Source organism: Monodelphis domestica, chromosome 4, assembly GCF_027887165.1.
Source record: "Monodelphis domestica isolate mMonDom1 chromosome 4, mMonDom1.pri, whole genome shotgun sequence".
Taxonomy (NCBI): domain Eukaryota; kingdom Metazoa; phylum Chordata; class Mammalia; order Didelphimorphia; family Didelphidae; genus Monodelphis; species Monodelphis domestica.
Genome location: NC_077230.1, coordinates 74,750,507 through 74,766,906, shown reverse-complemented (window position 1 = coordinate 74,766,906; position 16,400 = coordinate 74,750,507). Strand labels below are relative to the sequence as shown.

The 16,400-nt window shown below is 39.9% G+C and overlaps 1 protein-coding gene across 4 annotated transcripts in view; it reads left to right on the top strand.

Annotated features, from left to right (window-relative positions):
- The window catches only part of CFAP44 (cilia and flagella associated protein 44), a 167,848-nt gene that overhangs the window by 112,436 nt on the left and 39,012 nt on the right, over positions 1 to 16,400 (top strand). For all 4 annotated transcript variants that reach the window (XM_016433465.2, XM_016433464.2, XM_056793465.1 and 1 more), the window contains 2 exons: positions 1,901 to 2,404; positions 7,645 to 7,848. In XM_016433465.2, coding sequence (XP_016288951.2) covers positions 1,901 to 2,404; positions 7,645 to 7,848 — 708 coding nt within the window. The remainder of the gene's footprint in view (positions 1 to 1,900; positions 2,405 to 7,644; positions 7,849 to 16,400) is intronic.

The window sequence follows — 16,400 nt, the reverse complement described above, 5'->3', positions numbered from 1 at the left end:
ATATACAGTGCTCTCTTTCCACGGAATTGTGAAATTCAAGATTATTGGGGGAAAAAACAACAACAACCCTGATTGGCATTGCTGCTAATAAATAAATAAATAAAAGTGATCAAGAATGTTTGAGTAACTACTAACCCATATGCATGCATTGCTGTTTTTATGAAGCCTTTATTAAAATGGTCCCTGTATGCATTTTTCGCCCCGGTGAACAGGTGATTTGAAGTTAAAATTGGCCTGGTTTGGCAACTCACTGGAAATACAGAGTGGGAAGAGAGAGAGAGGGAATAGAGAATGACATTTTTGAATTTTTGAATTTTTGAAAAGAGTGAATTGAAAGATGATAGCAATTTCAAAAATAGGGAAATTGTGAAGAACAGTGAATTCATATGGAAAAATAATGAATTGTATTCTGGACATCTTGAAAATCTGACATGTCTATGAGACAATCATCGATACTGAATTGGCACTCAGGAGAGAGACTAATGCTGGATGTATAGGTCTGAAGATGCTCTGCCTAGAAGCAATAAGTAATATTCATAGGAGCTAATGAGGTGACCAAGTGATGAAAGAGAAGGGAAGAGGGCCTAGTACAGAGCCTTTAGGTTTCTTCTATTTTAGGTGGTTTAACATGGATGATGATGTGACAAAGGAGGTTGAAATAAATGTTTGTCTCCCCATCATTGACCTTTGTTATTTGTAGACTCTTTTCTACTTATGAAGTTGAAAGGTGTTGAAACTCTTCATGGTCTTTCCTATAATAAACCATACTTTAGTATCATCCTAGGCATTAAAATAGAACTCATATGCTTTTGTTAAGGCCATTGGACTCAAAAAATGTCCATAAAAGTAAATAATATAAATTTTCCTTTTTTATTGTATTCTAGGTCTCTACCATGAATATAAAGTATAAAAGTTTTAACCTAAATCATTTAGGCTATAATTGAAACTCATTTTTTCTTATTTTATCTGGTGTAGAAATGAATGACTACTTCCATAATCTATTATATATTCTTGAAAAGCATTAGTTCTTCCTCTGGATGTGAATAGCGTTCTTTCTCATAAGTCAAATGAGGGTTCTTTGAAGATGGGAGACAAATGGGTGGTATGTAGGTAGAGAGCAGAGTAACCATTCGGTAGGGAGAGACTGAAGATGAGAGGTGGGAGAGCTATAATTTTGAGGACAACATTCTAGAAAATATGGGAGGGTGGAGGATGGATGATACAAACAGAGAGGTTGGATTTGGTGAGAAAGGCTACCTTTAACTGCAGAGGAAGGAGCAGAGGAAGAATAAAGGCCAGGATGCTTTTGCATATTCATCTCATAAAATGTAACAGGCACCAAGGAGATACATACATGCATGCACATGTATACACATATGTAGAATACACATTCTATTTATGTACATATTTATTGGAGCAAGAAACACAGCAGAGAGGCAATCAGTAAGCAAGGCTGTGTGAGGATAAATAGGAGTCCATATATGTGACTCAGTTATGCTGTAGTATCATTGGAAAGGAATTTCTCAACTGGGGAGGAGGGGTAGAATCCAGCCTTAGACCAGCTCCTGGGTAAGGCACTTAATCCTTGTATGCCTCACTTTCTTCGTCTATAGAGTTGCTTTACGTATCAAATAAGATATTATTTATAAAATGTTTCACAAACCTTAAAGCACAATATAACTTATGGCAGCTATGATTGTAATATCTGGAATGAATCCAGACAAGAAGAAAAGGAGTAAGATTAGTAGGGAATAGGGCCATTCAATGAAATAATTAACATGACTTAGTCAAGCTAATCATACCATTTGAAGATGAAGAGTGACCTTATTATCCACAGATAGGCAATACTCCACCAGGTGACTGTTCTTGGTATTATGTTTACTTTTTCTTCTTGTTCCAGGCTCACGATAAGAAGTTTAAAATGAACAAGTGTATCGTCTCTCTTCGAGACCAGAAAATTGCTGTTATTGAAGAGATCCAGTGCCTGGTACAAGAGCTGAAAACTATTCATCTCATTTTGCCTGAAGCAAAACACCTTCCTATTCCTGAGGTGCCCCAATTATACCCTGAGGAGGTGCCAGAAAGAAAATTTCAGTATGATGATGAAATTCTTTTAGCGTTTAAGCTAGGGGAAGAGAGGAAAGCTCAACAGAAAGAACAAGAAGAGAAACGTCAAGAGGGTGACTTTTTTGGAGGCTTTGCTGCAACAAAGGAACAACATTCTCACAAGGAAGGGGAATTGGGAAGGCGAGATTCCAAGATATCAAAAATTCCTTTAATAATCATCCCAGAGATTCAAAAGCCAGTGGAGTTTCCAAAGGTGGACCTAACTGAAGTGGAAGTAGAGATCCTGAAGAGGGAAGAGATCAGGAATGTGTACATGCAGCAGCATTTGATTGACAGGGTGAGGACAAAGGGCAGTTATCAGTGAAGAGTTCTTCTCTAAATAGTACTAGACCTGAGGAAGAAGGACTAGAATGATCTGGTTTTCTACTTTACGATTTTTATTTTATTCTCAGCCTAATCACCCCATTTACCCAGAGCCCAGATAACTAATTTCTTGGCCTCTTCTCCACCTCATCACGTAAGAAGCAAGGTAGAGATCCTTCCAGTCTCCTTCAGAATATTTAACTTTCATCAGCTTGGATTTCCAATCCTATGTTTTAAAACCAGAGAAGATAGTCACTTGACCCCCACTGCCTAGCCCTTACCACTCCTCTGCCTTGGAACCAATATACAATATTGATCCAAACATGGAAGATAAGGATCTTAAAAATAAAAAAATAAAAAAGATAGAACAGAGAAGATACTAGTGCTTTACACTGGGCTTTCCCCCTTGAGTCCCCCCTTGATGTATCAGTTTGATCTTTAAAACAGGGGGGAAAAGATGTTGATTGGATTCCTGGCCTACTTTTCTTATGCTTTAATATCGTCTCTTCCTTTCCCTTATTAGTTCTCTGAAATTTACTTTTCTAGCTGGACCCCAGAATTTCTTCAGGAATAGGGCAAAAATTTGCCACTCTAAAGTCATTTTTCATGCAAGTGAAGGCAAAACAAGAAGAGAAAGTGTGGGAGATGGCTAGTAAAAGGAACAATCGGACCACTTTTTAGGCATTCAGAACTCAAATGTAATAAAGTCTCTCTAAGGAACTCATCTACCTTTATGTTCCACTTCTCTTTTCATAAGTAGAATTATTTTGTGGGGACTCTTTAAGGTGGTGGCTATATATGAAATGTGTTCTGAAATGGCACCCATTTTCTCTCCTTGAAAAACATCTATTGATATTTTGAGCTGGTAAGGAAAAACGTCTTTCTATACTAGCTCATATTGCCAATCTGACTAAGTCTAAGTCAACTCTGTTTAGCTTTCAAGATCCTCCAGAATCTGGTGTCACCTTATCTCATCTGCATTCTATGTAATTCTGCATTATCATGAATAACTGTGCTCATGGTGATGTGTATTGTAAGATAGGTGTAGTTTCTTTGGCTTAAGTCATCATTGAAACTCTGTTGAGAATCTCTATGGATCACTTAGACTCAGTTTTCACAAAGCTAGCAGACCAAAGAACATACTTTTCTTTTAAACCATTTTTTATTCAAAGATATTTTATTTTCCCAATTACATATAATAACAATTTTCAACATACTTTTCTGAAATTATAAAATTCAAATGATCTGCCTCCCTCCTTTTTTTCCCCACTCGTGGAGAGGGTAAGCAATTTGTTCTGGGATATACATGTATTATCATGCAAAACATATGTCCATATTGATCATTGTTGTAAGAGAATATTCATATAAAACCAAAACCCCCAAATAAAACTGCAAATAAACTAATGTGAAGATAGTTTGCTTTGATCCGCATTCCAACTCCATCAGTTCTTTCTTGGAAGGTGGATAGCATTCCCCATCCTAAGTCCTTCAGAATTGTCCCAGACCATTGTATTGTTGAGTGCAACTAAGTTTTCATAGTTAATCATCGTACAATATTGCTGTTATTGTGTACAATGAAGAACATACATTTTAAAACAAAACATTTAAACAGGTCTGAAATATTTAGCCAAAGAGAAGGGAAAATAGTTTCCACATACATAATCCCATCCCCAAATAAATAGTAGGGGAAACAATTGACTTTAAGATTCATGTTATTGGTGAGGAAGATGGAGTGGAAAATGTCTCTTGTATGGCCAGAGCAAAATGGTGGAAGAAGGGAAAACTCTTTACTGAGTATCTAAATCTACTCTGCTTGCATAGATCTGGCAATAGCTGACTTTTTTCCCCCATGGCATGAGATTTCATGGCACAATTTAAAGATTTAAAGTAAAGAATACTGGCTTATCCTTTCTCCACTACTAACAACCTGTTTGATAGTGGGCAAATAACTTTACTGCTTTTGGCCTCTGTTTTATCATATAGAAAATGTGAAGTGTGAACTAGTGCCATGGGCAAGGTCCAGCCTCACTTGTGACTCCAGGAGTTCCCGATAGGTGGTGAATGATCAGTCAAGAAAATAACAAATGGAAGACAGCTGTATCTTTATGGCCATAGAAATGCTTTGCATCTGATAGCTGCTCCGCCATCCCCAGGCTTGATGTTTATTTTTATAACCATTTTCTTGGCACACAGATACATTTCCTAACACACATGTCTAAATGGAGATAATTGGAAAAGTGATACATTAACTTTTAACAAATCACTTGATTAACATTTTATATTATTATTACTGATTCTTGACAGAACAACGGTTTCACACAAGATAAATTATTTCATCACAGGTGGCTTAATTTTCTCACTACCCTGTGAGGAGTTTTGAGCTTACAAAGAATAAAGGAAATTTACTTATTACTTTTAATAAAATGGAATAATTAATCAGAAGTTCTTAAAAGACAATTCAACAATCATATCATTGAGGTTGAGGGATACTGGGAACACAACTCAGATTTAATATTAGACTGATCATTTTTCAGGATTTACTAGGGAGTTTCCCACTGGTGAGTTACTGGTTTGTGAAGTCGAGTCACTGAGGCATGTTGAAGCTTAGTGTACCTGTACATTTTGTATGGGCTTTTATGATTGATTTGTGTGTTGGCTTCATGAGAATAAGTTTCTGTGAGTGAGAAAGTTCTGGGCTTGGCTTGTAGCTACAGTTTTACTGGGAATTATGTACCTAAATAAAAGGTAATCCATGATAGTCTTTGGGATTGGGTTTGAGGGTCTGATCTTTTGGTGATGTTTTAGAGAATTAGGTACAGGTATTTTGCTCTTGAATTATTCCATCTGAGGCTAGGGGGAATAATAATCATGTCAATTCCATAGGTAAGGGATATTGATTAGAAAAGTTATGCAAGGGGGACTAAGTGGGCGGACACAACTTGCCAAGGGGCCACTCTGTGGCCTCCTTAGCTACCATGCATGACTTTGTCAAGGTGTCGTGGCCTGATGGCTCCTAGCAAACTTGATAGATTTGAACCCTAAATTTTTGATCCCATTATCCTCTCACAGCTACCTTCAGTTTGTGTTCACCCTTCTTCAATCAAACTGTAGAGTTACTTCTCTCTTCTTGGATTAATTCGCACCATGAGGCACTTCCCAACACTGTTACCCTTTCTTCTTTGATGTTTTTATTTCCCTCTTGATGCAATCACTTGTACTTCATATTCACAGTTTTAGGGAAAATCTGAAGTTACAGGAATGTCTAAAAGGCCTGTTCTTGAGGCCCCAAACCTTAAAGGAAATATTTTTCTCCCCCCCCCCCCCAAGTCATGCCTTATTACTTTCTTCCTCTTAAAAAAATTGGGGGAAGCAGCTAGGTGGGTGCCTGGATTGAGAGTCAGGTGTAGAGAGGGGAGGTCCTGGGTTCAAATGTGACCTCAGACATTTCCTACCTGTGTGGTCCTAGGCAAGTCACTTGACCCCAATTCCCTAGCCCTTACCACTCTCCTGCCTTGGAACAAATATACAGTATTGATTCCAAGATGGTAGGTAAAAGGATTTTTTTTTTTAATTTTTATTTGGTCGTTTCCAAACATTATTCATTGGGTAAGAGGATTTTTTAAAAGAATAGTTTGTATTACTTTGCATCTACTTCATATTTGCTTATTTTGGTACATTATTTTTACCCACACCTCCCCCAACTCCCATAGAATGTAAATTCCTTGATTGTAAAGAACAATTCTTCTTTTGTTCTTTGTGTAAGAGGTTTTAAAGGGTGGAGTGAAGAAGATGAGAGCCCTTTGTAGATGGCTCTTATTTTTTCCAATAATAGGGAGTAGAGAGAAGCTGGCATATGTAAAGTATGAGAAAAGAATAGACATTTTGAAATCATTTGTGGAGCGAGTCTTGGAGCATCTAATCAGGGAGGAATAAAAGAATTGCCATTCATTAGTGAGGTCCTAGTTAAGCTTAAAGAACATGAATATATAGTAAACCCACTTGGCATGGTTGCATCAGCACTTGAGTTGGTATGAAAAAAGATGGTGGGGATCACCCAAGGTTGGAATTCAATAAGGTTTAATTGGTGGTAAGGCAAGGGGACAATACATTCCAGGGGAGTGTGTGGATGAATTCATTATCCATAGGGTCAAGACTGAGAGAAAAGAAGAAAGTATTGATCAGCTGAGAGGTTAGGGAAGAATGAACAGCCTAGAGTTTTAAGTGTTTATAAAGATCCAGCTCATGAGGATTGAAGGAGAGACTGAACAATAGGAGGCTATAGACAGACAGCTTTTTTTAGAACTCTGGAAGTGATGGGTAGACGAAACAAGAACCATATAAGGAAGAGTTTGTTGAATGATAGAGGCAATGATGATCTAGGGTTGTGTTTATTCCTTTTCCTTTGGTGCTTTAGGGAGCATGACGGAAAAACCACTTAGTATTGGACAGATAGATAAGAGATGACAAGCTTTCTGAAACATAAGGTGATAGAATGTGATCTAGGTTAAAGGGAGCATTTGTTAACAATAGATTGAGGAAAGAAAGTATGTTTGCTTTATTCCTGCATTTCCTTAAAAACACTTTAGTGTTTATCTATTTTGAGTGGTTTTAGAGACATGATTCTGATTTTAGATATGCTTTTATCATATTTAAAATGGCTTTTGTATGCATAGTACAGTGGATAGTGCACAAAATCTGGAACCAGGGGACCTGAGTTTGAATCTCATCTCTGCCACTTACTATAGAAGTCCTTTGACTACTCTGGTCATCTTTAAATGATATGGTTAGACTCAATGACTGCTAAGGTCTCTTTTTTGTAATAAATGTATAATTTTATGGTTCTATGCTTTTTTACATTTTGTAGCATGAATAAGTTTTGTACTTATAAAAAAGTCTTCTCTGCATTTATTACTATAATCATGTAGTTTTCATCAATTGTTTTTCATTCAATTAATTTTGTCAGTATTTTTGACCATTCAGTACATCACATCCCTAGTATAAATTCACCAGGGTGAGAGTGAATCTTTTTAAGGGTCTTTTTGCTAGAATTTTATTTAAATCTTTAGCATAATAAGAAAACAGTGAAGGCTTCAGCAAAAGAACAGGCATAATTTGCATTCCCATTCAATTCATTAGCATTTAGAAAAAAAGTTTGCTTTCTCTTTAACTTTTTAAATTTTTTCTCCTATTTTTTTCATCTCTTTTCCATTCCAGATCAAAGAACTTATCCTTACATTTGATGCAGAATTTCGTCTCCTGAGACACCAGAAACTTAAATTAGATATTCAGATGAAGTTAGCTGACCTGCACCATGTCACATTATTTCAAGAAATGCTTCTCCTCAAGAACTTTGAAAAACAAGAGAACACACTTCAAGAACGTGTCAATTCATTGGACAGAGAGGAACAGGACATGAAAGTATGCATACTTGAATTTAATTTGGTGATGTAGTAGTGGTAGCCTCTCGGTGACCGAGAATGACAATTGTCTTTATGCATTATCATCTATTGATGTACCTTCATGTGGCTTTGAAGTCCAAAGACTGAGACGCAGAGTTTGTGGCACATGGGGCATGGGACACCAGTTGTTACAGGAGGTGCGATTGTGGCCTTCATGCGCAGTGGCAAGACATCAATGTCGCTCATCTTCAAAGGTGGTGGCGGCATGGTGAATGTGGGTTCGCCAGCTGCTTCTGTCAGAGGCAGCGAGTTCTAGTTGCTTTGGTGTCATGCCAGCCCACTTCAAGTTTGACTTTAGCTCATCCTTGTATGTTTTCTTTGGTCGACCTTGTTTCTGAGTCCAGCTGACAGTTCACCCTAGAATACCTGTCTTGGTATTTGCTGTGGGTTCATGCGGATGACGTGTCCAGACCATCGTAGCTGGTTTTGGAGGACCATGACTTCGATGCTGGTGGAGTTGGCTCTGTCAAGGACTTCCTGGTTGGTGATTCGGTCCTGCCATCGGATCCTCATGATTGACCGGAGGGAGCATTGGTGGAATTGCTCCAGCTGTTTCATGTGCTTCCGGTACAGTGTCCATGTCTCGCAACTGTACAGGAGCGAGCTGAGGACCACTGCGTTGTACACTTTGAGCTTCATCGCAGTGCTTACACCTCTGTGTTGAAGGACTTTGGAGCGCAGCCGCCCGAGTGCTTGGCTGGCCTTTTGGATCCTGGCATTAATCTCATGGTCTAGGGACCCGTCGTTGGCGATGGTGCTGCCCAGGTACTTGAAAGTGTTGACGTTAGAAAGCTGCATGCCATCGATTGTAATGCACGGCTGGTTCGTTGGCCTCTGTGGTGCAGGTTGGAACAGCACCTCTGTTTTGCTGAGGCTGATAGTCAGGCCAAACAGTTTTGTTGCGGTGGAGAACCTGTCCACAATGGTTTGGAGATGATTTTCTTGGTGGGCCATGAGAGCACAGTCATCTGCGAAGAGAGCTTCCAGGATGAGACTCTCTGTTGTCTTTGTTTTTGCAGTCAGGTGGCAAAGGTCGAATAGTGATCCATCCAGTCGGTATTTGATGTAGACGCCCAGGTCTAGATCTATCACAGCATGTCGTAATACTTGGGTGAAAAATAGGTTGAATAGTACCGGAGCAAGGACACAGCCTTGTTTCACACCATTGGAGATGTTGAAGTGATCGGAAGTCTCTCCACTAGATAGGACTTCCCCTGTCATGTCGACATGAAAGAGCTGGATCAGTTTGACGAATTTTGCTGGGCAACCGAGCTTGCTAAGGATCACCTACAATGCATCCCTGTTCACTGTGTCGAATGCCTTTGTCAGGTCTATGAAGACAATGTAGAGACTCAGGTTCTGCCCAAGGCATTTTTCCTGCATTTGCCTCACCATGAAGACCATGTCGATGGTGCTACCATCTGGTCGGAAGCCACATTGTGATTCAGGCAGGTTCTGCTCTGAAACAGATGACAGGAATCTGTTGAGTATAACACGGGTGAGGATCTTTCTAGCAGTGGAGAGTACTGAGATGCTGCTGTAGCTGTCACAGGCTGCTCGTGTGCCTTTGTTATTGTATAGGATGACAATGGAGGCATCTCTGAGTTCTGGGGGCATGTCTTCCTCTTCCCATATGCTGGTCAGCACTATGTGGAATGCCTGGAGCGCCTTTCCATTTAAGGCCTTGTACACCTCGGTTGGGATCCCGTCTTTACCGTGTACCTTGCCTGCACTCATTTGTTTAATGGCTTTTTGGACTTCCTCTATTGAAGGAGGGATGTCAAGTTGTTCAATGGTGCGGTTTTGGGGGATCTGGTCAAGGGCGCTTTGGTCGACTGAAGAGGGTCGGTTGAGAATCTGACTGAAGTGTTCTTTCCACCTGTTGCTGATTCCTTTTTTATCTTTTATGAGAGGGTCACCATCAGAGGATAGCAAGGGAGTGGTGGTGGGTTTTAATGGCCCATAGACAGTCTTGAGGGCACTGAAAAATTGTTTGTAGTTTTTTTTGTATCAGCAAAGCGCTGGATTTCTTCTGCCTTTTTTTCCCACCATCGGTCTTGCATCTTCCTGATCTCACACTGTGCCGTAGCTTGGAGAGACTTGAATCTGTCCTTTTTAGGAGCAGAGTTTGGGTTATTTTGCCACTCCGTAAAGGCTTTGTTCTTTTTGCTCAATAGGTCTTCAATAGCAGTGGTGTTCTCGTCGAACCAGTCCTGGTGGTTGCGTTGTTTTGGGCCTAGGACTGCCTTTGATGTTTCCTTCACTGCGCCTCTGAACTGGTTCCATTTCTCGGTTGAGCTTCCAGTGAGTGGTCCCTTGGCAGACAGCTTGTCATCCAGGCAGGACAGGAATGTTTGCAAATAAGATGGATCTCTAAGACGACTCACATTGTAAAATGTGCGAACTGCCTGGGCACGTTTTGGATGGCGAGGCGCAATGCGCATTTGAAGAGTCGCTCTAACCAATTGGTGGTCTGTCCAGCATTCAGCTCCTCTCATGGCTCTGGTGATCTGTACATCCTGAATGTCTCACCGGCGTACAATGATGTTGTCAATGAGATGCGACTGTTTTGATCGCGGGTGCAACCACATTGTTTTATATTTGTTCGCCATTCTGAACACAGTGTTCGTGATGGTGAGTTTGAACTCTGAGCATTTGCTGAGTAGTAGTAGGCCGTTGTTGTTCATTTTGCCCACGCCGTGTTTGCCCGAGCACTCCTTTCCATCTTTCATGGTCCTGGCCAACGCGGGCGTTGAAGTCTCTCAGTAGTATCAGTTTGTCATTTGTGGGCACTGAGTGCAGGATGGCACTCAGGTCAGAGTAGAACTGCTCTATGGTCTCCTCTGTGCTGGTCAGTGTTGGGGCATATGCGCTGATGATTGTGGCATACCGGTCTTTGCTGAGAAGCAAATGAATCTTCATGAGCCTCTCGCTGATGCCCACAGGCAAGTCTGGCAGCTGTTTGAGCAAACTGGTCTTGATAGCCTGGCCAACACCATGGATTCTGTCTTCATTTGAGGCTCTACCTTTCCAGAAGAAGGTGTATCCAGTGGTGGGTTCGCTGAGTGATCCCTCTTCTGAGAAGCATGTTTCACTTAAGGCTGCGATGTCGATGTTATATCGCACCAGTTCTTTACCGATTAGAGCTGTTCCTCTCTCAGGTCTTGGGGTAATTCTCTCTATCAAGTAATGTCCTGATGTTCCATGCTCTTAGTAGCAGTTTCTTTGTATTTTTTCTTTGATTTCGACCACTTAAAGGGATGACCCACCAGCTGCGGTGTGCTGACTGGGTGTTTGTAGGGCAGGCAATGTTTGGGACACCTTTTCTAGTCCCCTCCCTTGATTAGGGTGAGCAGTGCTGTCCTAGAGAGGGCTGCTCAGTCGCCCAGAATGCTGCCAAACATCCCTGCTGCCCACAGGGCCGAGGGACCACTGGTCCGTGGGCCGCCTACGTGCAGGAACATGACTACAACTGCCAGTGGTCACCTCCACCTGTTGCGTCACCACTCCCCCATCGCCGCAGGTCTTGAATAGGGTGGACGGGGGTTAGGATAGATGAGTGTGCACAAAGACACTTGTGAGTGAAAGAGATTTAAGTGGAAAAGCCGATGCACAGAGACAGTCCCACTCTCTCAGCGTTGGAAGCCTGGGTCCAGTGGTATGAAAAGTCGTTACACCTGGAGACTTCCTCAGCTGCATTGGATGGCCATGTTGTCCTTTGTGCTCCAACACGCCCTGAGCACTCCACAGTGCTTTGCTGCGTCGCCCTCTCAGCCGTTGAATCTTCTTATTGGTTTCTTCCGCCTGTTCCGCTGAAGCAGTCTTCACATGCTGGGTGAGCAAAGCCCTGGTTCACCAGGGGTCGATGACCCAATGGCTACCTTCACAAGGTTTAGCCGGCCTGTCCAAGCCGTTGCCTGGGGTGTGGCTGCTGCCGCATGCTAGCAACTACTGGGAGTACAAGTGAGAGCTTGGTGGTACTATATTTGGTGATATTATATTAAAAATTACCAGATCAACTAGGGATAGAATAATTTAAATGTTTTGATTCTCTTTCTTCTCCTGCCTTTCCCCTTCCTTCCTTTTCTTCTTTATCCACACTTCCTGTTGTTTTCTCTCTCATCTTCCTCTGCTTTTCTGTATCATTCTCCTTAACTATTTACTATACTCTGGCTGTTTTAGAGAGATAAATATTCTAATCACAGACCAAACTCCTATCAAATACCCCAACTCTATTGCTTGATCTATTATAAATATAGAATATTTATATAAATATAAATATAGAAATCCAAAGATAAAACCATTTAATTAAGGTACAAAAATGTAAATAACAAGGAAGTGAACCAAGGAGTCAAAACAATCTCTTCACCCCAACACAATTCTCTTGCATCTCCAGAGGATTATATAATGCTCTTTCATTCATTCTTTCATTTCATTCCTCAACATTACAGGAGTGCACAGTTATGTGACTGTTTTCCTGGTGCACATTGCTCCATATGATATGATTTGTGATATATAAAATGGTACATTTCTTGGGAGTTCCTTGGGACAGTTTAGAGAGTGCCTAACAACTCGCAGCTTAGATTTATAGTTATCTTCATGGCCTAGGTGAGAACTTAGGACATTATGCTTTATGTGGTCATTTTTTTCTGTCTCTTCTCTTCTGTCCCCCAAAACCCCAAAATGTAGCTCTGTATCTGAGCCTTTACTATCTGCTCTTCCTTGCACCTTTTAAAATTTCTTGTCTGAGTTCTGTCCCCAATCAGGCAGATTAATACACAACACAAACATTGTAGGAAATCAGGTACTATGGGAATGCCCTTTAAATTTATTATCTAATTACTTTTTAGCTCCCTATGTCAGGGTGTATTGGGGTAGAAAGAAGTAGAAATTAAGCAGTAAGATCTAATCCATTATATTTTAGGCCCTTACTATATAAAGAGTAGGTTTTGAGATTTTGAGAATTGGGGGTAAAAAACCCCACAAAACAAAATACTTGGCACAAGCCATACATAATATTCTATCCTCGGTCTATATTGAAAGAAGAAGAAAAGTAGAAAGGATGGAAGGAAGGGAGAGAGGAAGGGAGAAAGAAAAGAAGGAAGGAAGGAAGAAAGGAAGGGAGGAAGGAAGAAAAGAAGGAAGGGAGGAAGGAAGAAAGGAAGGAAGGAAAGGAGGAAGGAAGGGAGGGAGGAAGGAAGGGAAGGAGGAAGGAAGGAAGGGAGGAAGGAAGGGAAGGAGGAAGGAAGGGAGGGAGGGAGGAAGGAAAGAAAGAAAGAGGAAGGAAGGAAAGAAAGAGAAAGGAAGGAAAGAAAGAGATGGAAGTGAGTGGTATGGATTTATCCAAAGACAATAGCATTGTAAAGAAAAACAACTATGAAAGATTTAAGAGTTCTTATGAATGCCATGAATGACCAACAATGCCAAGGACTTGTGATGAAGCATACCACACTCCTCCTCACTGAGTGAAGGACTCACGGTGCTGAGACATACTTATTTTCTGAATATTACTACTATGCTAATTCTTGACTATACTTATTTGTTTCAAGTGCCTTTCCCCCCCCCCCCTTCTTCCATTATTTACATTTTTTTTTTGGATTGGGGAAGGGGAGAAAGTAATGGAGTAGAGAAAAGAGAGGTTAGCAATAATGAAACCAAAAAAAGTCAAGTTGACAAGCATTTATTAAAGACTTACAATGTTTGAGGCCCTGTGCAAAACACTGGGGATACAAAAGAAGCGAAGCACCTACAGTTCCAGGACCTTACAATCTAAGAGGAATCCAGAGAGGACCATCAAAATATTTTTTAAGATATAATTTTAATTTTTTCCAGATTCCATGTCAATACAATTTTTAACATTTAGTTTTGAAGATTTTGCAATCCACATTCTCTCCCACTGTCCCACTTGTCTCCCTACCCTATGTAGTCAGGCAATGGGATATAGATTGTGCATATATTATCATATAATACACATTTCCATGCTTGTCATGCTGTGAAACAAGACACATATTACTTGCACCAGAAAAAATTAATGAAGGAAATAAAGTGAAGAATGGGATGTTTCAATCTGCATATGGACTCCGTCTGTTCCTGCTATGGCAGTGAATATCTTTTTTCATCATGAGTCCCTTGGAGTTGTCCTGGATCCTTTCCTTGTTGATAATAGTTAAGTTATTTACAGCTGACCATCATATATTATTGCTGTTGCTGTGTACAACATTCTCCTGCTTCTGCTCTCTCCACTTTGCATCACTTCATCAAAGTCTTCCCAGGTTTTTTTTTTTTTGTGAACATCATGATTGTCATTTCTTTTGACACTGTAGTATTTCATTATCATATTCATATTCATTATGATATTCATATATCACAACTTGTTCAGCCATTCCCCTTTAGTTTCTAGTTCTTTGGCACCACAATAAGAGCAGCTATAAATATTTTTGTACAGGCAGGTTCGTTCCCTCTATCTTGAATTTCTTTTGGATACAGACCTAGCAGTAGTATTGCTGAGTCAAAGGAGATATGCACAATTTTATGGCCCTTTGGGCATGGTTCCAGATTGCTCTCCAGGATGGTTGTATCAGTTCACAGTTCTACCAACAGTGTATTAGTGTCCCAAATTTTCTACATCCCCTCCAGAGTTTATAATTTTCTTTTATTTTTTGTCATGTTAGCTAGTCTTGTGGGTGAGAGAAATGGTATCACAGAATTGTTTTAATTTGAGTTTCCTAATAAATACTGATTTGGAGCATTTTTTCATATAACTAATAATAGATCTGAGAATTGCATGTTCATATTTTTTGACCACTTATCAATTGGGGAATACTTTGTATTCTTATAAATTTGACTCAGTTCTCAATAGATTTGAGAAATGAAGTACTTGTCAGATATAATTGCTATAAAGATCCCCCCCAATTTGTTGTTTGCCTTTTAATCTTGATTGCATTGATTTTGTTTGTGCAAAATCTTTTTAATTCCATGTAAACAAAGTTATCTATTTTATATCTCATTAATGTTCTCTATTTCTTGCTTGGATATCAATTCTTCTCTTATCCATAGGTCTTATAGGTAAACTGTTTTGGGCTCCCCTAATTTATTTATGACATCACCCTTTATTTCTAAATCATGTATCCATTTTTTACTTTACCTTGGTATATGGAAAAAGGTATTGGTCTATGCCTAATTTCTGCCATACTGTTTTCCAGTTTCCCAGCAGTTTTTGACATTTAGTGAGTTCTTCTAAAAGCTTGAATCTTTCAGTTGATCAAACACTAGGTTACTATAGTCTTTTACCATTCTGTGCTGAGTGCCTAATCTATTCCATTGGTCCTCCACTCTGTTTCTTAGCCAGTACCAGATTATTTTGATGGTCACATTGAAACATTCTTAAAAAATGCATAGAAAGGAACAGAAGGAAGTACAGAAGAAAACACAGACAAGCAGAACAGTTTTGAAAGTAACATGGAATTCTTGATCTACTTTTTTTTTTTTTAAGTCAGACATTGTAAAATGGAGATTTCCTGTTTCATATACAATCCTTTTTGTGTCCTGATATGTATATAGAAGTATTCCTTTTTTGGTGTTTAAGTTCAAGTTAAAAAATTAATTTTAAAAAGAAAGTAAGAGTATATGTATACACATATATGATATATAGCAAATGTAAATAATTTGATACAAATATGATGTAAAATTGTGATATGTGACCCTTCCATGGTGTTCCTTTGGGGAATTAAATGGCCATAATATATTTTTATAACCCTTTTCTTCTGTCTTAGAATCAATAATAAGTATTGGTTCCAAGGCAGAAGAGCTGTAAGGTCTAGACAACTGCAGTTAAGTAACTTGCCCAGAATCATGCAGCTTGGAAGTATCTTAGGCCAGATTTGAACCCCAAACCTTCCGTCTCCAGGCCTGGCTTTTTATCCACTGAGTTGAACCACCCTGCTGCCCCTGAAATTCTTCTTTTAAATCTGTCTTCAGAACCAGTTTATGAGTCACATAGGAAAATCAGTCTCTGGCTTTATTTTCATACTTTGTCAATGAACTTTGCATCCCAAACTCCTATAGTTAATATGTAGCACTTTGATGGGTCACAATCTCATAAAAGAAACATAAATCCCTTAAAATATTTAGGGGAGTAGATTATTTCCCTGAGAGGCTAAATAATAATAATAATAATATATATGTATATGTATATATATATATACAGGGAGGGGTAGTATCTCTGGTATGGAGGGCTTGTCGTGCCCTCCTAGGGCAGCTCTCCAGCCTCTGACCCTCACCTGACACCCAGCTCTCACTTGTGGCTCCCAGTAGCTGCTAGCATGCGGCAGCGGCCACACCCCGGGCAACGGCTTTGACAGGCCGGCTAAACCTTGTGAGGTAGCCATCGGGTCGTTGTGGACCCCTGGTGAACCAGGGCTTTGCCCACCCAGCATGTGAAGACTGCTTTGGCTGAACAGACGGAAGAAACCAGTAAGAAGGTTCAACGGCTGAGAGGGCGACGCAGCAAAC